Source organism: Mustelus asterias, chromosome 29 (genome assembly GCF_964213995.1).
Source record: "Mustelus asterias chromosome 29, sMusAst1.hap1.1, whole genome shotgun sequence".
Lineage (NCBI taxonomy): Eukaryota > Metazoa > Chordata > Chondrichthyes > Carcharhiniformes > Triakidae > Mustelus > Mustelus asterias.
The window spans coordinates 16,487,351-16,512,080 of NC_135829.1; the positions used below are offsets into that span (position 1 = coordinate 16,487,351).

Sequence of the window (24,730 nt, forward strand, 5' to 3'; positions counted from 1 at the left end):
GTGGGTGTTGGAATAACAGAAATACATCGCAGCATATGTGGAATTTTAAAAAAAATTTATCTTTGCTTGAATTGTAACCTGTGCTCTGTGCCTGGATAAGTGAGGCTCCAAAAACACTCAAGGAGCTCAACATAATCAAGATACAGCAGTCCACCTGACCTGCAACCCATCCGCCACCTTAAACATTCGCTCCTTACATCACTGACGCACAGTGGCACCAATGTATACCATCTACAAGATGCACTGCAGCAATTCACCAAGGCTCCTTCCACAGCACCTTCTAAATCTGTGACCTCTGCCACTTAGAAGGGAACATCATGACCTGTAAGTTCAGTTCCAAGTTATGTATCATTCTTATTTGGAACTATATCACGTTTCATTCACTGTCCCTGGGTCAAAATCTTGGAACTCCCTCCCCGACAGCACAATGAGTGAAGGTTAATTTTGAACAGGTCACTTTCACAGAATGAGGTCATGTTGCAATGCTGATCTAATGAGCTTTTTCTACCAAATCATTCTCTTGTATTTCAATGGTGTCCTGGTGGGCACTGTGGCTGGGGCCTTGAGCCCACACTCTCAGTGCACAAGAGCGCCGGTAGGGGCTCAAGATCTGACAAAATCTGGAAATCATAGAATCCCTTTAGTGCTGGAGGCCATTCGGCCCATCGAGTCTGCACCAACAACAATCCCACCGAGGCCCTATTCCCGTAACCGCTCATTATTTACCCTGCTAGTCCCCTGACACTAGGGGCAATTTAGCATGGCCAATCAACCTAACCCGCACATCTTTGGGAGGAAACCGAAGCACTCGGAGGAAACCCACGCAGACACGGGGAGAATGTGCAAACTCCAGACAGACAGTGACCCGGAATTGAACCTGGGTCCCTGGCTTTGTGATCGTGAATCTCGCTGGCAAGATTGCGATTTCTGTTGTCGCTGCCAATGCAATCAGGTTCGCGCCCATGGCGGGAGAGAAACACACCGGCGTTCCGTCTGATCCTGACATTTTGCCATTTTTTGGTAAGATTACGTCCCATATCTATTGGTAAATGCCACTAATTGCTTCGGAACAAAGGGCAGCAGCTCCTTGTTATGGCTAACTGCACCCGTGAGGCCACGGTGGATCAAGGAACTGGCTCACCATCACCTCCTCAAAGGGATAAGCTGGCCAGGCCTGTGATATGTTCATTCCACAAAATAATTTAAATCTATTAAGCCTACCAAAGTTGTCTTTTCCATCCAGCTTTGCCCCCGCCCCCCCCCCCTCCAAACATACTCAGCACAATCTAACTACACTTGTAACAATATACAAACAACTCGTTAATTCTTTACCCCCTCCCCCACACAAGATGACTAACTTACCATCACATGAGACAGTTCCTCCTCAGGCACAGGCTCTAGGTCTGGAACAGTGAAGCATTCTGGGAACGGTCCCCCTTTGGCCAATGCTTCCGCAGCTTTAATGGTAGTCGAGAAGCACTCCAACCAGGACCACTCCGAGGAGTTCCAGTTGGCAGGGTCAGGGGGACAACTGGTATGGTGAGGTGGTACTGGCGGGTTACACAGAAGCCGATCCAGTTGAAGGCCTACAGCTAATGAAGCGAGACACTGCATGTAAGGACTATGGACAAGTTGGTCTCCACATATAACATGAGGCTGAAAGGAAAAAGATCACAATTATTGATACAGCGACGTCTTTCATATTAATATTGGAACTTTACTGACAGGTTTTGGTACACAATGTTGGCAGCTTTGTTCCAATTCTAATCTTGCCGCTTTCACTACCTTTTCATATGCGTATTGCTCCTGTAACATTATTGGCAGCCGTTCAAGGAAGGTCCTCATGCATGGTGCCATGTTTAGTCCAATAACTCCTTGTCTTTTCAGTGAACTTCTACACGTTGCTAGAACATGGTTTGCAGTAATCCATTCAGTTGGGCAGTTCACCACCAACACATCCTAGTCAATCCAAGCAAAGAAAGAGTCATGATGGGGCACTTTCCACACAGAAGCAAATGTATCATCATATTTAATCCTATGTCTGCATTCAGGCTGCTCCTCTGAACTTTTACATGCCAAACAGTTAATAAACCTATTAACTGAACCCAATTTGAAGCATATTTCATAATATCAACCCAGCAATTTTTTCTTCCATATAATTACATTACATATGGGACAGCACAGTGGCACAGTGGTTAGGACTACTGCCTAACTGCACCCGTGCCAGGGACCTGGGTTCGATTCCCGGCTTGGGTGACTGTGCAGAGTCTGCACGTTCTCCCCGTATTTGTGTGGGTTTCCTCTGGTTTCCTCCCACAGTCCAAACGATGTGCTGGTTTTAGGTGCTTTGGCCATGCTAAATTCTCCCTCAGTGTCCCCGAACAGGCACCGGAGTGTGGCGACAGTAACTTTTTTTTCACAGTAACTTCATTGAAGTGTTAATGTAAGCCTACCTGTGACAATAACAAATAAACTTTAACATATGGAGCAGCATAACCTCCTTTAAATCTTTCTCTTTAACAATGAAGAGGAAATTTTAACTGACAGTCGATACTGCGACCAACAGCTCAGTGTTACAAGTCTCAGTTTGGCTCAAAGAGTAACACGTTCAACTTAGAGGTTGCAGGTTCATGTCCCACTCAGGATTTTAGCACAGAGCTTGATGGATTTAGTGGAATGCTGCATTGTTGGGGCTGCTGTTTTTCAGATACTGCAGCTGTTGTTCCTAGTTACTCGGGCTGGTTGAGAAAGATGCACTGTAGTAGGTTCCCAAGTGTAGATGTGGCAATCCGACATTGATTGCTACTTATAGAATCCCTAAGATGCACAAGGACGTCATTCGGCCCATCAAGCCTGTACTGATGACAATCCCACCCAGGCTTATCCCTGTAACCCCACGGATTTACCCTGCTAATCCCCCTAACACTAAGGGGCAATTTAGCATGGCCAATCAACCTAAATCGCATATCTTTGAATTGTGGGAGGAAATTGGGGCAGCCGGAGGAAACACGCAGATGGAAACGCGCAGGCGCGCGCACGCACACGCACGAGGCCAGAACTGAACCTTGGTCCCTGGCTGCTGTCTGGCAGCAATGTTAACTGCAGTTATGGCCAACGTGGTTTTAATCATGGGTTGAGACACAAATGTAGTCAGGAAACCTAGAGAACTTCTGTCCCCTTTTAAATAGAGGCATTTCACCATCTTCTCTGATTCAGCAAGGCCTTGACTTGCCAATCAATCAGCATCCTTTTCTCATGCGGTATAAAATGTCGCTCCTAATGAAATTAGGTGACTAATGGAAACAATCTCTCAATGTCTTCCCAGAATCCTTCAGAATCTTGTATGTTTCAATAAGATTCTCTCTCCTTCTAAACACCAGAGAACATAGCCCAATTTATTCAGCCTCTCGTTATAGGATAACCCCTCATTCCAGGGACTAATTTAGCGAACCTTTGCTTTGGTGTCTCTAATGCAAGTATACCCTTCCTTCAATACGGAGACCAAAACTGCACAGAATTCCAGATGTAGTCCTCACCAAGACTTGTACAATTGCAGCAAGACTCATTTATTCCTGTCCTGTACTCCAATCCCCTTGCAATAAAGGCCAACATGCAATTTTTAAAATTGCTTTCTGTACTTGCTGCATCCCTTGTACCAGTACACCCAACAAGTTTCACAATTTAAAAAAAATTCAACTTCTCTATTCTCACGACAAAAGTGACTAACTTGACAATTACCCACATTATCCTCCATCTGCCACCTTGTTGCTAATTCACTTAATCGGTCTACCCATGTCTGCTCCTCTCCACAGCATACCTTTCCACCTGATTTTTTAGTCATCAGCCAACTTAGATACATTACTCCCTGTCTCTTCTTCAAGTCATTAATTATAGATTGTAAATAGCTGAGTGCTAGCACTCATCCTTGCAGCGCTTCATTCGTCACAATCTGCCAATTCAAACATAGGCCCCCACTCTGCTACCTGTATGTTTATCCATTATCCATCATATTACCCTCAACTCCATGACTCCTTAGTCTGCCTTTTGGAAAATCCAGGTATACCACATCTATTGGTTCCCCTTTATCTGTCCTACTACTTACATCTCAAAAACTTCTCATAAATGTATCCATATTTTCCTTGAGACAAACCATGTTAGGGATGGCACTATGGCGCAGTGGTTAGCACTGTTGCCTCACAGCGCCAGGGACTTGGGTTCGATTATTGCTTGGGTCACTGTTTGCGTGGAGGTTGCACTTTCTCCCCATGTCTCCGTGGGTTATCTTCGGGTGCTCCGGTCTCCTCCCACAGTTTGAAAGACGTGCTGGTTAGGTGCACCTGACCCAAACAGGTGCCAGAATGTGGCGACTAGCGGAATTTCACAGCAACTTCATTGCAATGTTAATGTAAGCCTTACTTGTGACTAATAAATAAACTTTACTTTACCATGTTGCCTTGTTCTAATCATACTATACTTGGTGAAGTGCATTGCTAAGATTTCCTTGTTAACAGATTCTGGAAGACTGATGTCAGGCAAACTGGTTTGCCAGATTGTTCCGTGTTTTCTCTCTGCCTTCCTTTCTTGAAATGTGCAGTACATGTTCCAACTTACAATCTGATGGGACCATTCCCAAATCTAAAATTTGGGAGAAAAATCAAAGCTAGCGCATCCACCATCTCTGTACGTTAGAGCCTCAAGGTGCAAGGGAGCCATTAGGCTTTCTAGTTTTTCCCTCAACAACTTTTTGGTGGCTCTTTTCTGCTTTCTAAATTAATTAAACCTGCCTTGTTACACAATACTAGATCAAAGATCCCTAAACAGTTCCACAACGTATTGCTCCAGGAAACTAGCATGAAAACATTCTACAAACTCATCCACTGAGATTTTTCTGCCAACTTTATTCTTCTTTTGTACTGGGACAATCAAATCCCGCACAATTATTACGTTGCCCACACCAAAATCCATGTACACCACCACCCTCATCAGTTACTTCATCAAAGACTTCAAGCAAGTTAGCTAAACACAATTTTCCCCTTATTTATTAACCTACATCTTGCCCGTGACGTAACTTTGTCCCAAATTAGTATTTTTAGAAGGGGTGGTGGCTACAAATCAATGAGGAGGTGGCATTAAAAAGGCTGGATTGTGCTTCAAATTAGTCGCCAGGACTGAATTGGATGAATCTGAGGATGTTAAGGAAAGTATGGGTAGACATTCCAGAGACACTAGCCATAATCTTCCAATCCTCCTTAGAATCAGGGGTGGTGCCAATTACGTGGACAATTGCAAAGTTACATCCTCGCAAGGGGCAAGGATAAATCCCGCAGCTACAGATCAGTCAAGTTAATCTCATTGGTTGGAAAACTTTTAGAAACTTTAATCTGGGACAAGACGAATTAATTTGTGCATAAATCACTGAAGGAGGCAGGGGAAGTTGGAGAAGTGATTATAAAGACATATGGGATCCTGGGCCTTTTAAAGAGAGGCATAGAGAACAAAACAAATGAAGAACCTTTATAGAACTCTAGGTTCACCTCAGTTGGATAATGTGTCCAGTTTCTGGGCATTACACCTTTGGGGAAGGATGGGAAGACATTACAGACTGTACAGGAAAGATTTACAAGATTGAAGTCTTGCATTGTTAGAACCAGTTACGTGAATAGATTGGAGAAGCAGGGTTTTTTGCCTTAGAGAAGGGAAGGCTCAAAGGAAAAGGAGATTTGATGCAAGTGGAGACAGATTCAATCATGGCTTTCAAAAGGGAATTGGATCAGCATCTGATGTGGGAAAATTGCTGGACCTTGGGAAGAGGAGTGAGAACAAGCTAAATAAGAGTTGGCATATAAACTAGATGAGCCAAATGGCCTCCTTGTTGTAACTGTTCTATGATTCATGGCCTGGCTCCTTCTTCCCTGAAAGATTTACTCGAACATACACTCCCAGCACAGAAATTCTATCTCTCTGACATAATCTCTACCAACCAGAGCATAATCTTTCACTCGCTGTGCTGCAGCCCTGTGTATTTACCTCGAAACTTTCCATACTTCCTTCAAAAGTGTCTTACAAACATTATTGCATCTTTGCCCCTTGCCATGTCCCTTTCGGATTGATCAAGGGCTGGGCCTACATTCATTGGATTTTAGAAGATTGAGAGGTGGTCTTATTGAGGCAGAGAGGGGACTTGACAAGGTGGATGCTGAAATAATGTTTTCCCTTATGGAAGTGACTCGGTCTAGGGGACAGAGTTTAAAAATAAGGGGGCGTCCATTTAAGATGAAGATGAGAAGAATTTTTTTCCCCCCTCAGAGAAGTGTGAATATTTGAAGCTCTTCCCCTGAGAAGGAAGTTGGGTCAATTAATATTTTTAAGGCAGAAGTAGATGGATTCTTCACTAACAAGGGAGTCGAAGATTATCATGAGTAGGTGGAATGTGGGATTGAGGCCAAAACCAGATCAGCCTTGATCTTATTGAATTGCAGAGCAGGCTTGAGGGGCTGAATGGCCTACTTCAAGGCATGGGGAGATAGTTAGTAGGGTGCAATCAGATCTGACCAACACTTGCCAGAAAAAAAAAACAGGAATGGGCAGCATGGCGGCACAGTGGTTAGCGTGCTGCCTCACAGCGCCAGGGATCCAGGTTTAATTCCAGCCTCAGGTGACTGTGTGAAGTTTGCATGTTCTCCCCGTATCTGTGTAGGTTTCCTCCAGGTGCTCCGGGTTCCTCCCACAGTTCAAAGATGTGCGGGTTAAGTTAATTCATCAAAGAACTCAAGCAAGTTAACTAGACACAATTTTCCCCTTATTAATTAACCTACATCTTGCCCGTGACTTAATTTTGTCCCAAATTAGTATTGCTAGAAGCTATCCCACTATTGAGACGGGGCTGCAAATCAATGAGGAGGTGGCATTAAAAAGGCTGGATTGTGCTTCAAGTTAGTTACCAGGACTGAATTGGATGAATCTGAGGATGTTAAGGAAAGTATGGGTAGACATTCCAGAGACACTAGCCATAATCTTCCAATCCTCCTTAGAATCAGGAGTGGTGCCAATTATGTGGACAATTGCAAAGTTCCATCCTCGTAAGGGGCAAGGATAAATGCCACAGCTACAGATCAGTCAAGTTAATCTCATTGGTTGGAAAACATTTAGAAACTTTAATCTGGGACAAGACTAATTAATTTGTGCATAAATCATTGAAGGCGGTAGGGGAAGGTTGGGGAAGTGATTATTTTATATATATATATATATATATATATATATATATATATATATATATATATATAAAGACATACATTTAGCCATGCTATATTTTCCCTTAGTGTCAGGGGGATTAGTAAGGTAAATATGTGGGGTTACAGGGATAGGGCTTGGGTGGGATTGTTGTCGGTGCAGGCCCTTTGGGCCGAATGGCCTCCTTCTGCAGTGCAGGGATTCTATGGATCCTAAGAAGCCATTGCAATATCACAACAAAAGCTGAAAGTTCACCTTGTTTGAAGTGTCATAGGAGGTTGTTTTGTGTAAAACACCCTATTTAAATACATGTTGTTCAATGCAAGCACATAAGAGATAATTGAACATTAATGAGGTGTTATTTACCAAATTATGTTGCTCATACATTGAGTGCACCTTCACTGAGATGCAAACTGGTGAGTAAGCACAGCTGCTCCTGCTCAAAATAAATGCTGCGCTTAACGTGCCAAAACTGAAACTGATGTTGACTCAAGCGGGTAATTGTCTTATTTTAAGTGATGGTGAGGGGTGGCGAAAGAGGGGGCTGTAAATGTAGTCGCATTTCTGCAACAGCCCACCTCACGGTGTTGCGATATTCTACTCCCATTGGAGCACTCAGCCAAAAGAACGGCAAGTTTTTAAATCCATTTATGGGATGTGGGCACCACTGGCTGGGCCAGGCCTTTTTATTGCCCATCCCTAATTGCCCTTAAACTGTGGCTTCTGAAGCATTTCAGAGGGCAGTTAAGAGTCAACCTCATTGCTATGGGTCTGGAGTTGCATGGAGGCCAGACCGGGTAAGGATGGCAGATTTCCTTCCCCAAAGTGCATTTGTGGACTGGATAGGTTTTTATGACTATCATTTTGTGGTCATTATTATTAATATTTCATTTCCAGCTGGGTTTTTTTTGTTTTTAAAATTACTTTTGAAAGCATTTGACTTTGCACAAAGCCTACTGCTGGGAATGAGCCTTACGCAGTACCACGTTGTTATGCGCCCGCTTACTGGTTTGTTCTGACCTTTGATGAACAGCAAAGCCACAATCAACCCTTGTTAACAGCACGGTGGACATTCTTGCAACATATGGATAGCAGGGGTCGAATCTCTCCAGTGCAGGAGGCGGCTATTTGGCCCATCGAGTCTGCACCAACTCTGACAGAGTATCTTACCCAGGCCCAAACCCCCGCCAAATCCATGCAACCCCCACCCATTTTACTATGGCTAATCCATCTAATTTACACATCTTTGGACACTAAGGGGCAATTTATCATGGCCGATCCGCCTAACCCACACATCTTTGGAGTGTGGGAGGATGCTGGAGCACCCGGAAGAAACCCACGCAGACACAGGGAGAACGTGCAGCATCCGCACAGACAGTGACCCAAGGCTGGAATTGAACCCCGGTCCCTGGCGCTGTGTGGCAGCAGTGCTAACCATTGTGCCATCCCAAGGTTCAGGAAACTCACACCAACACCTTCTTGCGGGCAATGAAGGATGGGCAATAGATGCAGGGCCCGCCAGCAATGCCCATCTCCCATGAAAACAACATTAAAAATAGTCAAACTGCTGAAGCTCTGTTGTGTCTTGAGAAAGTGACTCGGAAGCCCTGTGCCGACTGCTTGCGAATGAAGCGTCAGTCATTAGGCTGAGACACAGTTTCTGTTCCCGCAGTTCCTACAGAATTGACAGCTTTGACAAAGGGTCACCTGGACTCGAAACCTCAGCTCTTTTCTCTCCTTACAGATGCTGCCAGACCTGCTGAGATTTTCCAGCATTTTCCCTTTTGCCTGCAGAATTGTACTTCTCTTCATGCAAACAGTCGGGCGGAACATGTAAAAAACAAAGTCATATAATGCCAGAGTTTTGGTTCCTACCTTTGACCTATTGGAACAGGCTGCAACGCCAACATCAGGAATCCAGGCTATATTCTGAATAGCACCAGATCCTGTCACCACACTCTGTAGCACACTGCCATCCTGTTTTAATAGGAGAAAAGGTAAATGAGTAAGTGTCACTGGATTATTGTTTGGAATCTATTTTTGTAAGAAGGTTCGCCATGAAATCAGGCACATTAGGATGTACCAATCAACATTTACACCTCACACTGATTATCTTCAAAGAGTGAACCGCTATAGGAATGGTCAGAACCCTTGGGGAAATCTTAAAGATTTAAGCTTGAAGGTGCATTTAACAAACTGATTTCATGTTTATCAGGTTTTTTTTGTGTTTCCAAAGCAAGTTGCCTAAATTTTGAAAAAAATGATTTTGATAAATTAACATTTCAGATTAGAAATAACACAATTTATGCGGCAGTTTAATTTCTTACCCTTAGTGACCATATGTTCATCAGTCCACCAACTCCTCCAGACACCAAGACCAGCCCGTCGGGGCTAAAAGCTACAGTCCGCACCGGAGTGATGTGCCCCTTCAGTTGATAGATGCATTCTGCCTCCCCAACCTTCTTACATCCACTCTTCAAATTCCATTACAATAAAATACAACAATACAAATAGTAAATATTAGATAAACCTCCTTGGAAATGTGTTAGAACAAAAGATGAGGAACGTCCATACAGGCAGAATAATCCTTTGATAACTATCAACATTCAGAGATTGATACGTGACCGCTATTTAGGGGTCTGTTAATGATTATGTTGCAGAGATTTGAACAGAGACAGCCCGATTGTAACATATTGACGAATTATGAAACTTTCCACAGATCTGAGACAAAGCCCCTAATTTTAACTTGGTGGAGAAGCAGATTGGAAAACCAATCTCAGGAATGAGGCCCTGGCTATTTTACCTCCTGGGCCTTATGAACATGTTATTGGTGCACTGCCCACCCAGTATTCAGGGGTCTTGTATTTAGTGGGTGGTGGGGTGCAAAGCTATCCTGTTCAGATCCAGAGTAGTATTCATGGTCTTTCTGGTCCAAAGGGGGAGAGAAAAGTGTTTTCCTACTTTGGCCTCATCTGTGGGGTGGAAGGGGATCATTTGCAGATCTAATTGAACAGCAACTTCCCTGCTCTTTATAGAACTCGGTCAATGTTGGCTATGAATATATAAAAATGGACTTCAACTGCTTTCACAGAGTCCCGACAGTGTAGAGGGAGGCCATTTGGCCTGTCAAGTCTCCACCAACCACAATCCCACCCTATTCCCGTAAACTCCACATATTTACCCTGCTAATCCCCCTGACACGAGGGCCAATTTAGCATGACCAATCCACCCAACCCGCACATCTTTGGACTGAGAGGGGAAACCGGAGCACCCGGAGGAAACCCACGCAGACACGTGGGGGGAAACGTGCAAACTCTACACACAGAGAGTGACCCGAGGCCGGAATTGAACCCAGGTCCCTGGCCCTGTGAGGCAGCAGTGCGAACCACCGTGTCACCGTGCCACTTTGCTAGGTAGCTTTGCTGCTTGCACACAGATAGCAGGGTTCCGGTAGTTCTTTAGCCAGTAACCGAATGGGTGATTTTAACTGCCCACTGGTCCCAGCTCCTGCCAGATGGATAGGAGTTAAAATTAACCCACCCCTACCCACAGTAAAGATCAAAATTTAAAATGGTGCAGATAGTCTATAAATGAGATATTTTACACAGATCGAAGATGTGGAAAGGTGCTTCTTAAGGAAACAACCATGCTAATCCTTTGCTGGCAAGAAAACTGCAGTACGTAAGATGCTAATAATAATTTTACCTGCACTCGGTTCTTGGACTCTTGCTCCCACCATTCATCAGAGCTGTTGGAAGTGGACTGTGATACCTTGCAAATATCTTGGGGGATGGTCCAGACACACACCAAACCATTCTGACAGCCACTAGAGGGATTAAATGTGTGCACAATTACACCACCAAACTGTACTTTAGGAGTACGATGCTCAATTAACGATTTGCTAAACTGCAAACATTTTCCAGGTCTCCAGAAAATCCATTGGATGCAGCTTCAGAAACTCCTATCGTACCAAATACCTATGGATGACTCTTAATGAAGTAGTAAACAAGGCTAGGAATTCTTCCAAGGAGATGTTGACAGGATGCAAGAGCTGCCCAATCTTTCTGATAAGTCTTACTACAGGGGATTGGTGACTCGTGATAAAGAATGCTTGAAATGGTTTGAGGTACAGTCTCTTTTGGAAGACTGTTTTCATAGAATCCCTACAGTGCTGAAGGAGGCCATGCGGCCCATCGAGTCTGCAAACCACAATCCCACCCAGTCCCTATCCCCATGATCCTATAGATTTACCCACGCAGGGAACCCATGCAGACTCCACAGACAGTGACCCAAGCCAGGAATTGAATCTGGGTCTCTGGCGCTGTGGGGCAGCAGTGCTAATCACTGTGTCACCGTGCCGTCTCAATTTTGGTTGATGAAGGGTCACCAACCCGCAATACTAACCCTGTTTCTCTCCCCATTATTGTCACTATCTGCAGAGAATTCCATTTTTGCTTATAAACAAAATATTGGCTAGGATCCAATCTTTTATCCTATGTTCCCCCCAACCCCCCTCACAACACAAGGGTTATTCTGATCAATCATAGAATCCCTACAGTGCAGGAGAGGCCCATCAAGTCTGCATTGACTTTCTGACAGAGTATCTCACCCAGGCTCTATCCCTCACCCTGATCCCTGTAGCCCCACACATTTACCATGGCCAATCCATTTAACCTAAACATCTTGGGACACTAAGGGGCAATTTAGCATGGCCAATCCACCTTACCTGCACATGGGAATGCAAAACAAAGGCATAAGTAGGTATAGTAAAGATAGGGTAAAGATTGTTTTATTTAAAACCCTGAGAGCTAAAGCAAAGAAATAAATGTAACCAATTTTGGGAAGAAAACACTTCTAAAGAGACTGATTGAAAAAACAGTGAGATCAAAGGGAATGGAATGTGTTTAAGGCAATACTGAAGCCTTTGTGAGGAGGTAGCTACTCAGATCTCCCAAAAGGCAGCAGGATAACAGGTCCCAGAAGACGGTGTGAATAAAGTCAGACCTGGAAAACCAGTTGCTGTAAGCTTCAAGAGGACATCTTAAAAAGAGAAAATAAAGCACTGCGTGGTAAAAAATTACCGGAATTTTATAGATTTCAAATCCAGAAGGTAGTTGCTGAACAGGAACTCTGATGGTAATTTTTAACAAATCTTAACTAAAGATCTTTTGGAACTATTTTATAGCACTGATTAGTGTGAAGCCATTCTTGTGTTCAAGTGCAATTTTGTTTCATCTTTTTAAAAAAATAAATGCTTACTTTGCTGTAAGATCATCACAAGTAGTCAGGAACATAATTTCTTGAACCTCTCCTCATACTACACAAATTGCAAAAAAAAAACCCTTTTGGCAGCTGTTTCAAGTTTCCCTTTGGGATTTGGGCAGCTTGGTATTTACCATCAGCCGTACCTTAACACTAGCAAGCCACTCAGTTTGTTTTCAAGGTTGCTCACCACCACCCGCTCAGGGCAGTGAATCACAGGTCTCGTCAGTGGCACCCACTTCCGGTCATCGTTAAGAGTGGATGAGTAGTTCCAACAGGCACAGATTGATCAGTGTAGGAGACTGCATTGCAGCAGATCCACTCAGCGCACTCTACTTTGAGCAGTGGCAGAAGTGCAGAATGCAACAAAAAATAAAAGCATCAAAATTCCAAGCAGAATTTCAAGGAGCAAACTCTGAACTTCACTTTGGGCAGCGGAATATTCACTGTTTATTGTTTAACTGATGCTTGCTGTTGAGTGCTACTCAGCAGAGCCAGGATTGAGCCACCCCCTTAAGGATTCAGTTATCACTCATTATCTATTCACATGCTAATAGAGCAGTTATGAGTCACTCTGAGCACCACTTCATATGCTAACTCCTGCAGATTATAACACGTACAACTGAGACAATCTTTCCGCAATGGAGAAAGTGATCGTGACAGTCAACTGTACCGATCACTAGTATTAGATGATTCTTTTTTACTCATTCGTGGGACATGGGTGTGGCTGGCTGGCCAGCATTTATTGCCCATCCCTAGGTGCCCGAGGACAGTTGGAGTCAATTGTTGTGGGTCTGGAGTCACATGCAAGTCAGACCAGGCAAAGACGGCAGATTTCCTTCCCTAAAAGGACACTAGTGAATCATTTGCCGTTTTGGATAAGACAGTTTGATCCCTGGGGCGGCACGGTAGCACAGTGGTTAGCACTGCTGCTTCACAGCTCCAGGGACCTGGGTTCGATTCCCGGCTTGGGTCACTGTCTGTGTGGAGTTTGCACATTCTCCTCGTGTCTGTGTGGGTTTCCTCCGGGTGCTCCGGTTTCCTCCCACAGTCCAAAGATGTGCGGATTAGGTTGATTGGCCATGCTAAAAATTGCCCTTAGTGTCCTGAGATGCGTAGGTTAGAGGGATTAGCAGTTAAATATGTAGGGATATGGGGGTAGGGACTGGGTGGGATTGTGGTCGGTGCAGATTCGATGGGCCGAATGGCCTCTTTCTGTACTGTAGGGCTTCTATGATTCTTATGTCACCATCAAGTGGTCAGTATTTATGGGTTTCAGATATTCAACTTTTCTCCATTAATGGCGTCATCCACCTGGCAAAGCAGTACAGCAAACATTATATCCACCACATCCCCACCCCTCTTTAGCTCAGAGGAGTCATATGGATTCAAAACATTCACTCGGTTTCTCTCTCCACAGATCCTGTTGGACCTGCTGAGCTTATCCAGCATTTTCTGTTTTTATTTCAGCAAACATTGGCCGTGATTCTACTGATTGATTGATCGAGGAGGGCAGAGCCAGCACAGGGAGCGATCAACAGCAGGTCCAGATGCTTGTGGCGGGGGTATACTGGGAGATCATGCGCCTGCACAATGGCCCTCCCCCAGAGCTCAACAGCCGGCTTCACTGGTGAGATTAGGCTCCGCCCCTCCCCCTACTGACGTGAATCGCATCTGGGCTTTTTTTTTACTAAATGCTGTACGATTGCGACTGGGAGCTCACCCAAAAACAAAATCAGCTCGATTCTGTCCCGTTTTCACGCTAGTTCAGCATTTAGAATTTTGTTCATAAAATTCCAACCATTATTCTTAATAGAGTTTAAGTTTATTTTTTTTGTCACAAGTAGGCTGACATTCACACTGCAATAAAGTAACTGTGAAAATCCCCTAGTCGCCACACTCCGGCGCCTGTTCAGGTACACCGAGGGAGAATTTAGCACGGGCAATGCACCTAACCAGCACGGATTTCAGGCTGTGGGAGGAAACCAGAGCACCCGGAGGGAACCCACGCAGACACGGGGAGAACGTGCAAACTCCACAGTGACCCAAGCCGGGAATCGAACCGGGGTCCCTGGCGCTGTGAGGCAGCAATGCTAACTGTGCCACCATGCCACCCCATGAGATCAAGAAGGGCAGCAACAGGAAGGTAACACCCCTCCTACAATTGTGTCAACAACCTCACTCAAAATTCAATTTTATAACCATCAATTGGGCTTGCCTCTTTTTGAACTGTTGGAATTCAATATCCTTGGAAAATGCAATAAACACATACACGTCCTTACTGCATCAAATCAGGGGTTCTGACAGAGTGGGAGGGAGTGGCTCTACTCAATTGCTTGACTACATCTTGTAAGTCAACCAGATATGTGCAAGGGTAATAGTTATTTATCCCCACTGATAATCTGAACAATCAGAGACACCCGATTAATTTTTGCAATTATATATTCCAAAGATGTGCGGGTTAGGTGGACTGGCCATGCTAAATTGTCCCTTAGTGTCGGGGGGTATTAGCAGGGTGATAAGTGGGGTTACTGGGATAAGGCCATGGTGGGATGCAGGCTGGATGGGCCGACTGGCCTCCTTCTGCACTGTAGGGATTCTATGTGCATCATCCTCTTGTAGTTTCTCACTTTTTTCCCACTTAAACACAAAAACCTCTTTAGGACTCTTAAGCTCATTAATACAAAAAGGCTGGGGCCACACAGCAAGTGAAGCTCAGTACATATTTTTATTTTACATTTCAAGCTTGCTCTAAAACTCTCACTGTTCTCTCTTCCCCACATCTTCAACTCGATTAACCCCATAAATAAACTTCTTAATCCTCCAGTTTTTGGTACAAGCGTCCAAAATTTCAATTAACTTTAAGTGCGGCATAAACAGAAATAATTGCGTTGATACAACGCCGCATCATAAAAACGTGTCATAGCGACCTCACTCAGAAGCAGAAGTCAGAGACGGGGGTACATCAATTGCCTAATCTGCACAATTTGCGAGGCTTTCTGCTAACGGTATGGGAATGCACAATTATCCCAATGGATTACTTTCAGAATGCAGGGACTGCTGTGCAGGTAAATAAAGAGGAGATTCACACAAATTATGGCACTAATACTGGGCCCTGTTCTGATCCTACTACATTGCGGCAACCTGATCCTCGACTAAATCTTTCTCCTGAGTTGTTCATTAAAGGTTCAGCCCAAGATGCATTTTCTTGTTGGTCTGTCTGACCATGGGCAGGACTTCTAAAGCTCAGGTTTATCACTGATCACCTATTTCGCTATCCTACCATTGTCTACCTCTGGCCTCATCTCAATCCCTTTGGCCACACCATCACCATTTTCAGGATCATCTTCTCAACCTTCTTCTGACAGCACACTCTGCTCTCTTCCTTGGGCACCCAGCTAACCCCCTACCCATTTCCCTTCCATTCACCAACCCTACCATACTCGTCTCTTCTCTACTCACTGGCCCCACCGTGCTCCTCTCTTTCCTCCCACCACCCCTCCCCCCACACACTGTGCTACATTCCCCCTCGCCTCGCTTGCCCCACTGTGCTCTCCTCCTCTCTTCCCCTACACCCCACCCCGCCACCGACCTCTTCTCGCCAGTCCTACCATGATGTACCCCTCTCCACTTGCCAGCCCCATTTCCCCCCTGGCTGTCCCAGCTCCACTCCCTTGCCCTCGCGAGCCCCACTGTGCTCTGCTCCTCCTGCTGGATCCACGTCCTCACTGCATGTTGGGCTGAATTGTCATCATCACATTCTGCACCCTATCTCCTCCTTGTGAACCTCAATTGGCTGCCATCTTCCTAATGTATTGCATCCAAAAACTTCATCTTTATTCATAAATCCTTTCCAGAGAATTCACCCACCCTATTTTTACAACATCTAAGTGCCTGTGTACACAATGTGCTCTTTGGAATGTGGTTTTCTTTGCCGTTCCAAATCATCCATTTCATCATTAACGGTGGCGCCTTCAACATCTTCCCCCACACTCTGGAACGCTTCTTATAAGAGCCTTGACATTTCCAATTCAAAACTCAATCTCTTAACTAGTTCTTTGATTACCTTTTAAGAATCCCTACAGTGCAGAAGGAGGCCATTCAGCCCATCGGGTCTGCAACGACTCTTCGGCAGAGCATCCCACCCAGGCCCTATCCCCGTAACCCCACGTATTTACCCTGCTTACCCCTCTCCACTAACCCACACACCTTTGGACACTAAGGGACAATTTAGCATGACCAATTCACATCTGTGGAAGCAAACTGAGGCACCCGGAGGAAACCCACGCAGACTCGGGAGAATGTGCAAACTCCACAGAGATAGTCACCCAAGGCCGGAATCAAACCCGCGGCCCCAGTGCTGAGGGGCAGCAGTGCTATTCACTGTGCCGTAACCTTGCCCTAATATTTCTCCCAACACTGTTCAACTGAGATCAGTTGTTGAAATGTTTTGCAGCATTTGCGTTGCTGAAGTAATTGTAACTTTGTTAAATATAATAATTACTGTAATGGACTAAGTCGGCTATTTTAAGGAAAGACTCCTCTAGATTATTGACTATAATATGCACTGTTCTTCATCTGTCACTATTGAACTTTACTCACCGTAGATCAATTTATGTGGAAAATCAATGGTTCTTATACAATTTTGACTTTCAGGTGGTCTGCTCAATGTCTTTCTACAGCAATGTCCTTACTGTGATAAATACCTCTACGCAAGGTGGCACAGTGATTAGCACTGCTGCCTCACAGTGCCAGGGACCCAGGTTCGATTCCTGGCTTGGATCACTGTCTGTGCAGATCCTGCTCATTCTCCCCGTGTCTGTGTGGGCTTCCTCCGGGTGCTCCGGTTTCCCCCCACAGTCCAAAAGACGTGCTGGTTAGGTGCACTGGCCGTGCTAAATTCTCCCTCAGTGTACCCGAACAGGTGTCAGTGTGTGGCGACTAGGGGATTTTCACAGTAACTTCATTGCAGTGTTAATGTAAACCAACTTGTGACACTAATAAATAAACATTAAAACTTTAAAAACTACTTGCTTCCTTCTAGCCGTTTGACATCAATCTATAAACTCTAGAGGATTCTCCCAGGGGTTACTTCTTTAAAGGCTTTTTCAAGTCATATGACTCCTTGGCACACACACACCCCCTCAGATTAATTTACGTCTAAAAGATCAGATGCTTGGAATATTACTCCACCGAGAATCATTTAACTAATTATTGCACACAAAAACTTAACAGAATGAGTCATTGTTTATAAAACAAATATCCTTGTATTTAACCGCAAGTATGACAATTGGGCATGGTATTATAGCATCATAGAATCCCTACAGTCCAGAAGGAGGCCATTCAGCCCATCGATCCTGCACTGACAACATCCTACCCAGACTCTATTCCCGTAACCCCACGTATTTACCCTGCTAATCACCCTGTAACTAAAGGGCAATTTAGCATGGCCAATCCACCTAACCTGAGCATCTTTGGAGTGGAGGAGGAAATCAGAGCACCCAGAGGAAACCCACGCAGGCACGGGGAGAATGTGCAGACTCTGCAGACAGTGACCCGAGGCTGGAATTGAACCCGGGTCCCTGGCGCTGTGAGGCAGCAGTGCTGCCACTATGGCATAGTATAAACAGACAAAGAATTCTTTCAATTGATTAAAGTAACACTTTCAGTATCAATTCCTTACTGAATAAAGAGATTTAATCACCTAAGTCAAGCACTTTCAAGAACAATCAATGCTTTGAAAGAATAAACCTGAGTACCTACCTGGCCAACATGAGTTGCAACTTGAAACCTTTTCCCAGTTGGCTGCACCAGGCAACATCATTCACCAAAGCCGGGTGAGAAAGTTTATGTAGACAATGCCAGTTGCCGGCGATACAACTCCACAGCTTGACTGTGTTTTCTTTGGCACAGGTCATGAGCATCAGCCCTAGTGGGTCCCACTTCATACACGTGATACTCTCCTAGTTTGAGGAGGAGGAGAAAAGAAACAGACTACGATCAGTTTTATTTCCGAAGATCTGTGGCACTTGCATCATTTTCAGAAGGAAACTGTTCAACCAATTTGCAGGCACTTTAAAAGTCATCTTCCTACTACTATATGGACAATAACTTACCGCAATAATATAAAAAGGTTTAGCAGATAGTAAGAAAGCATCAGTGATCCAATAGTTCCCTATCAAAAACAAAATTACCTGCCTCTGTTAGGGATTAAACCAAATATGAACAGAATCCCAGATTCAACCAAACTGGAACAGAATCCCGGATTCAACCAAACTGGAACAGAATCCCGGATTCAACCAAACCGGAACAGAATCCCGGATTCAACCAAACTGGAACAGAATCCCGGATTCAACCAAACTGGAACAGAATCCCGGATTCAACCAAACTGGAACAGAATCCCGGATTCAACCAAACTGGAACAGAATCCCGGATTCAACCAAACGCAAACAGAATCCCGGATTGAACCAAACCAAACAGAATCCCGGATTAAACCAAACCCGAACAGAATCCCGGATTAAACCAAACCCGAACAGAATCCCGGATTAAACCAAACCCGAACAGAATCCCAGATTAAACAAGTTTTCTGGTCCTTAGAAAATCACATTTCCCGAATTTACTGAGAGTGATGTCACAGGCAATCCAGTATCAAGAACAAAGACCCCAAATAATAAGTCCATTGAGCCCATCAATCCAGTCTTTCTTTACCCCCAACCCCACACAACTGTGAATCCTTTCACTAGAGAAACACAAACCCACTTCCCTTTTCCTCATGAAAAATGTTCTCCATAACCTCATGCTGCCACCACCTTAGACAGTGTCTTAAGACACTGACAGCGTTGTCAACCTATCCTTTCATTGAACTTACTCATCTAATACCAATACAACTATAAGAGCTTTCTTTGAGATCCCCGTGTTACCCTTAGAATTCGTGTCTCAAGGTCTTTTGATTTGATTTGTTGTCACATGTATTAGCATACAATGAAAATCATTGTTTCTTGCACGCTATACAGACAAAACATACCGTTCATAGAGAAGGAAAGGAGAGGGTGCAGAATGTAGTGTTACAGTCACAGCTAGGGTGTAGAGAAAGATCAACTTAATGCAAGGTAGGCCCATTCAAAAGTCTGACAGCAGCAGGGAAGAAGTTGTTCTCGAGTCGGTTGGTACGTGACCTCAGACTTTTGTATTTTTTCCCCAACGGAAGAAGGTGGAAGAGAGAATGTCCGGGGTGCGTGGGTTCCTTGATTATGCTGGCTGCTTTGCCCAGGCAGCGGGAAGTGTAGACAGAGTCAATGGATGGGAGGCTGGTTTGCCTGACGGATTGGGCTACAAACCTCATCGTTTCCACTTACACACCACTCACACACAATCACTGATGACAGGGAGGAAGTGACAGAGACTGGAGAGGAAGAGGGACTGGAGAAACAGAGGGTGTTGCAGTTTGGAGGTACAGCACACCTCAGAATTACTTCCAATTTGAACATACCTTGTATGCCTCAATTATAACAACGGTTCCTTTCTCCAGAGGCTCTTTCGTGCCGATCAGTATTTTACCATCTGCATATCCCACTGCAAATGGTTTATCTTCACTATACCAAGCAATGGCCATTACAGCAACTAGAAGCAGAAAACAGTAAGTGAAAACAAGACTCTCATACAGGTGATCATATTAAAATATACTATCGTTCTTTAACATATAATAATCAGCCAAACAGAAAGCCTCAAATCTGCATAAATCAATAGACAAGGAAGAAAGAAAAAAAGGTCTGTGTAATTAAAGGACATCTTAATAATTTAGACTTGGGTGTACAGAGTGCAGTTTCAAAATCTGCACTCAGAAAAATAATGAATTGTGAGGACAACCGTGATAAGACTTGAGGACTAATGGTATGGGATGGAAGAGATTTAATGCAGGGAAGTGGGAAGGGATATATCTCCCTCGGTGGAATGAGAGGTCACAGAGGGGACAAATTGGCACGCGAGAGGTAATGGGATCACATTCTCCACTTTGATTTTCTTGGGGCTAAAGGGATCAAGGATACGGGGGCGGGAGGGGGGCGGGATCAGGATATTGAATTCACTTTCTCAAACTCCATCTATGAATCGTTTCGTGGAATGGCTGCTACGGCTGCCATTCATTTTGATCAGCTATGATCAAAATGAATGGCAGAGCAGGCTCGAAGGGCTGAATAGCCTCCTCCTGCTTCTATGTTTCTACGTTGAAGGAGTGGAGGAAGAGAGGGAACTCAAGGGACTCTCCTGTTTACTGTCAATAGCTCAGCAGGTACATTAGATTAGATTTTACTATACCACCTTGATCAGCCAAGCAAAATTGGGAGGTCCTTGAAGCATTCGCGGTGAAGGCTGCAGGATCTGGATCATGGGCCTCTTTAGAACAATCTGCTGAGATCTAAAAGTCTTGTGGCTGATACTCAAGGTGACCGCTTGAGTCTTACTGTACAACCTCTGCCTGAATATTGCACGTGTGTGTGGATGTACCCCATTCCCAGTGAGTCTTTATCTTCCAGCAGCTTTATCCCACAGCATCCACCACACCCTCCACTCGAGCTACTGAAATAATTCTGTGGGGATGGCACTCATGGCCTACCTTGCCCATTGCCTACTTTGCCCATCCTGTTTACTGGGCTTGCCGTTGACCAGGTATGACGGCTGTGTCGATTCTAATTGCAACATTATCATTCAATGTTCACCAAAGGAAAAAAAATTTGCATTAATTTAACTTCCCATAGTAAAAGGGCAGCATGGTGGCACACCGGTTAGCACCCCTGCCTCTCAGCGCTAGGGACCCGGGTTCAACTCCCAACTTGGGTCACTGTCAGTGTGGAGTTTGCACATTCTCCCCGTGTCTGTGTGGGTTTCCTCCGGGTGCTCCGGTTTCCTCCCACAGTCTAAAGATGTGTGGGTTAGGTGGATTGGCCATGCTAAATTGCCCCTTAGCGTCAGGGGGTCTAGCTAGGGTAAATGCACTGGGTTATGGGGATAGGGCCTGGGTGGTCGGTGCAGAATCGATGGGCCAAATGGTCTCCTTCTGCACTGTAGGATTCTACGATTCTATGAAAACCAACCCAGGGGCTTCGCAGCAGAATTATTAAATAAAATTTGGGGCATGAATTACATAAACTGGACTGTGGGTGTGACTAAGATTTAGAATATTTAACACCAGAGCTGGCACTTAGCAGAAGCCAAGGATTAATTAACAGAATGCAAACTGTTGCAGGCCTAGAAGAGTACACTGTACTTGAACTAATATAGAGAAACCTAGTGAAACTAGTTTTCCCTATAGTTTGAACTTGTGTCTGGTCGGTTAACATTCAAGAAATGTTCAATAGTGTGGGCGCGCTGGAATTCAATTTCAAGACTTTGTCCAATTGATGGCCATTAATGACAGAACTGAGGGTCTGACCAGTGTGATGTTGTATTCTGGAGGAGGACCAGCACTCCAATACGAATAAGAATTACAAATGGAACAGAGCAATTAATAAAGTAAGGCAAAATTTACCATCTTTTCTGTAGCAGTGCTCAAGTTCAAGTCGGTGCATGGTAGATGAATCCACTACCTCAATGAGTCCAAGAGATCCATCCATTCGTCCTACAAGGAGGACTTCTAAGGTGTCACCTGCCCAGCTTGCTATTGGGCCTTCCTCAGGCCAGGCGAGGGCAGAAACCCAGTGTGGCTGTATGTCTAAAAGACCCTTGCCTCCTATAGAAGACAAAAAATACTTCACTTTACGAGGATGACTTGGGAGTTTGCTTTTCTGCCAAAGGCACGTGTTGGAAGCATGCACACAGTGCCATGATTCATTCCAGATGGCACGGTAACAGTGGGTAGCGTATGCCCAAATCTCCAACAAGTGCTCCCTGGCAGGAGTGCAAGCTTGGAAAATGGACCCTTATACATCAGTCCTTTGGTCAAATGAGTTTGCGTTGCTTACAAAGCTATTTGATCTTAAGCGCAGCGTGGGGCCAGCATGCTCTTTGCAGAGGCTTCCTGCTTTACTCATATATAAACAGCAATAGTAACAAAGTTAAAAATACTGGTTCAAGAAAATATCAGAGCACAAGAAGTGGGCCGTTTGAGCCTGTTCTGCTATTCAATAGGAACATGACTGCTCAGATTGTGCTTCAGCTCCACATTCCAGCCTGTAAACCTCAATTCCAATGTAACTCAAAAATCTTTCTAACTCCATCTTGAATGTATTCATTGACCCAGCCTCCACAGGACTCTGGCGAAGAAAATTCCAAGGAATAATGACCCTCAGGAGAAATTCCTCCTCAACTTCAACTTAATCGGGAGACCCGCTTTTCTGAAACTATGCCCCCTAGATTCCGGCATTAAGGAAACATCCTCTCAGCATTTCGCTCCTCCTCAGAATCTTATACGTTTCAATAAGATCATCTCTCATTCTCCTTAAACTCCGCAGAGAGTATAGGCCGAACCTGCCCTAACCATTCGGCACGGTGGTACAGTGGTTAGCACTGGTGCCTCACAGTGCCAGGGACCCGGATTCGATTCGCGGCTTGGGGCACTGTCTGTGCGGAGTGATAGAGCCTGGGTGGCATTGTGGTCGGTGCAGACCTTCTGCACTGTAGGGATTCCATGATTAAACAACCCTACATCCCAGGAATCAGCTTTGTGAACCTTCTCTGAATTACATCCAATGCAAGTACATTTCTCTTTAATGAAAGGAGGCCAAAACTGTATGCAGACTCACCAACCCCCTGGATAGCTCTAACAAGACTGCCCTACTTTTATACTCCATCACCACCCCCCCCCTCCCCTTGAAATAAAGGCAATTTGCCTTCCTAATGATCCATTCTACCTGTAACCTTTTGTAATTTATTTACCAGGACACCCAGATCCATCTGTGCTGCAGGAGTCTGCAGTCTCTCTCTAGTTAAATAATATTCTGCTTTTCTCTCCTTCCCAGCCAAATAGACCTCACATATTCCCACATTATGCTCCATCCGTCATATCTTTGCCCACTCATTGAACCCATTTTGGAAGACTGCAACCAAGGCATCCAGTACCTCCTGCAGCCACTTATCTTCTGACCCTAGGATGCAGGCCACCATGTCCAAGTATTTAAAAACAAGAATAAATTACAAAGAACAGTACAGCACAGCAACAGGCCCTTCGGCCCTCCAAGCCTGTGCCGATCATGATGCCCCAAATAAACTAAAAAAAAACACCTTCTGTCCTTACTCGGTCCGTAACCCTCTATTCCTCCCGATTCATGTACCCACCCGGATGCCTCTTAAACATTGCTAATGTGCCTGCTTCCACCACCTCCTCTGGTAGCGTGTTCACACAGTATGAGAAAAACTTCCCCCACACATCTCCCTTAAACTTTCCCCCTCTCACCTTGAACCTGTGCCCCCCCTTGTAATTGACACTTCCACCCTGGGGGAAAAAGCCTCTGACTATCCACCCTGTCTGTGCCTCTCAATTTTGTAGACCTCTGTCAGATCTCCCCTTCAGCCTCCGTCTTTCCAGTGAAAACAATCCTAGTTTATTCTACCATAGCTCCTCGCAGCGATAATAGCCAAATTTCAAGAGGTTTAAAGAGAAAAAAGATGGACGTTTACATCTGGCATTCTGAATCAAAATGAGTAACTTTAGAATTGTGCTTTATGAAATGTAAAAACATGAAGTGCCATACCAGTGACTTGCCAGATGTTCACCACCTTTTCGACAGCAGCTGCAATGTATTTGCCACTAATGCTCCAACAAATGAGAGACAAATTTGGATCACACGGTGAACCCAGGCTGCCCAGGTCTTCCGAAATAATTTCTCTGTTTAATTGGAAAAAAAAGCCAATGCAATTTTCAACATTGGGTGTGGGAAACTCAATGCATTACATTTATGTTGGCTCCAAATAACCCAACGTTAATTTTGAAAAAGGTACTCACGTTTTGTTGAAGACACATGTTTGCTGCAAGGTGTAATGATTCTTGGTGACGTTCCACACTCTAACAGTCCCGTCATTGCCACTTGTTGCTAGGAGGCCTTTTTTATTACACCATTGACATGTGATCACCTTTAGTGAAATTAGAAAAGGGACTACTTGAGAAATGTGTTTACAACAAAGCAAGTAAAACAGTTGGCCAGGGTTTCGTGCCCCGGGCAAGGCGGATACGACAAGCCAGCCAAAAGTCCATCAACCTTGGCGGCATCAGTAAATCCTGCAAGTGGACAGGACTGGAAGACCCTGC

At 44.7% G+C, this 24,730-nt stretch overlaps 1 protein-coding gene across 1 annotated transcript in view; it reads right to left on the reverse strand.

The window, feature by feature from the left end:
* Window positions 1-24,730, reverse strand: part of herc1 (HECT and RLD domain containing E3 ubiquitin protein ligase family member 1) — a 265,419-nt gene that overhangs the window by 45,042 nt on the left and 195,647 nt on the right. The window contains exons 52-61 of the mRNA XM_078199818.1: window positions 24,428-24,555; window positions 24,177-24,310; window positions 22,016-22,216; window positions 19,982-20,112; window positions 18,256-18,455; window positions 10,936-11,056; window positions 9,558-9,704; window positions 9,106-9,207; window positions 1,786-1,959; window positions 1,363-1,656 (exon numbers count right to left, since the gene is read on the reverse strand). Of these exons, the coding sequence (XP_078055944.1) occupies window positions 1,363-1,656; window positions 1,786-1,959; window positions 9,106-9,207; window positions 9,558-9,704; window positions 10,936-11,056; window positions 18,256-18,455; window positions 19,982-20,112; window positions 22,016-22,216; window positions 24,177-24,310; window positions 24,428-24,555 (1,632 nt within the window). The remainder of the gene's footprint in view (window positions 1-1,362; window positions 1,657-1,785; window positions 1,960-9,105; window positions 9,208-9,557; window positions 9,705-10,935; window positions 11,057-18,255; window positions 18,456-19,981; window positions 20,113-22,015; window positions 22,217-24,176; window positions 24,311-24,427; window positions 24,556-24,730) is intronic.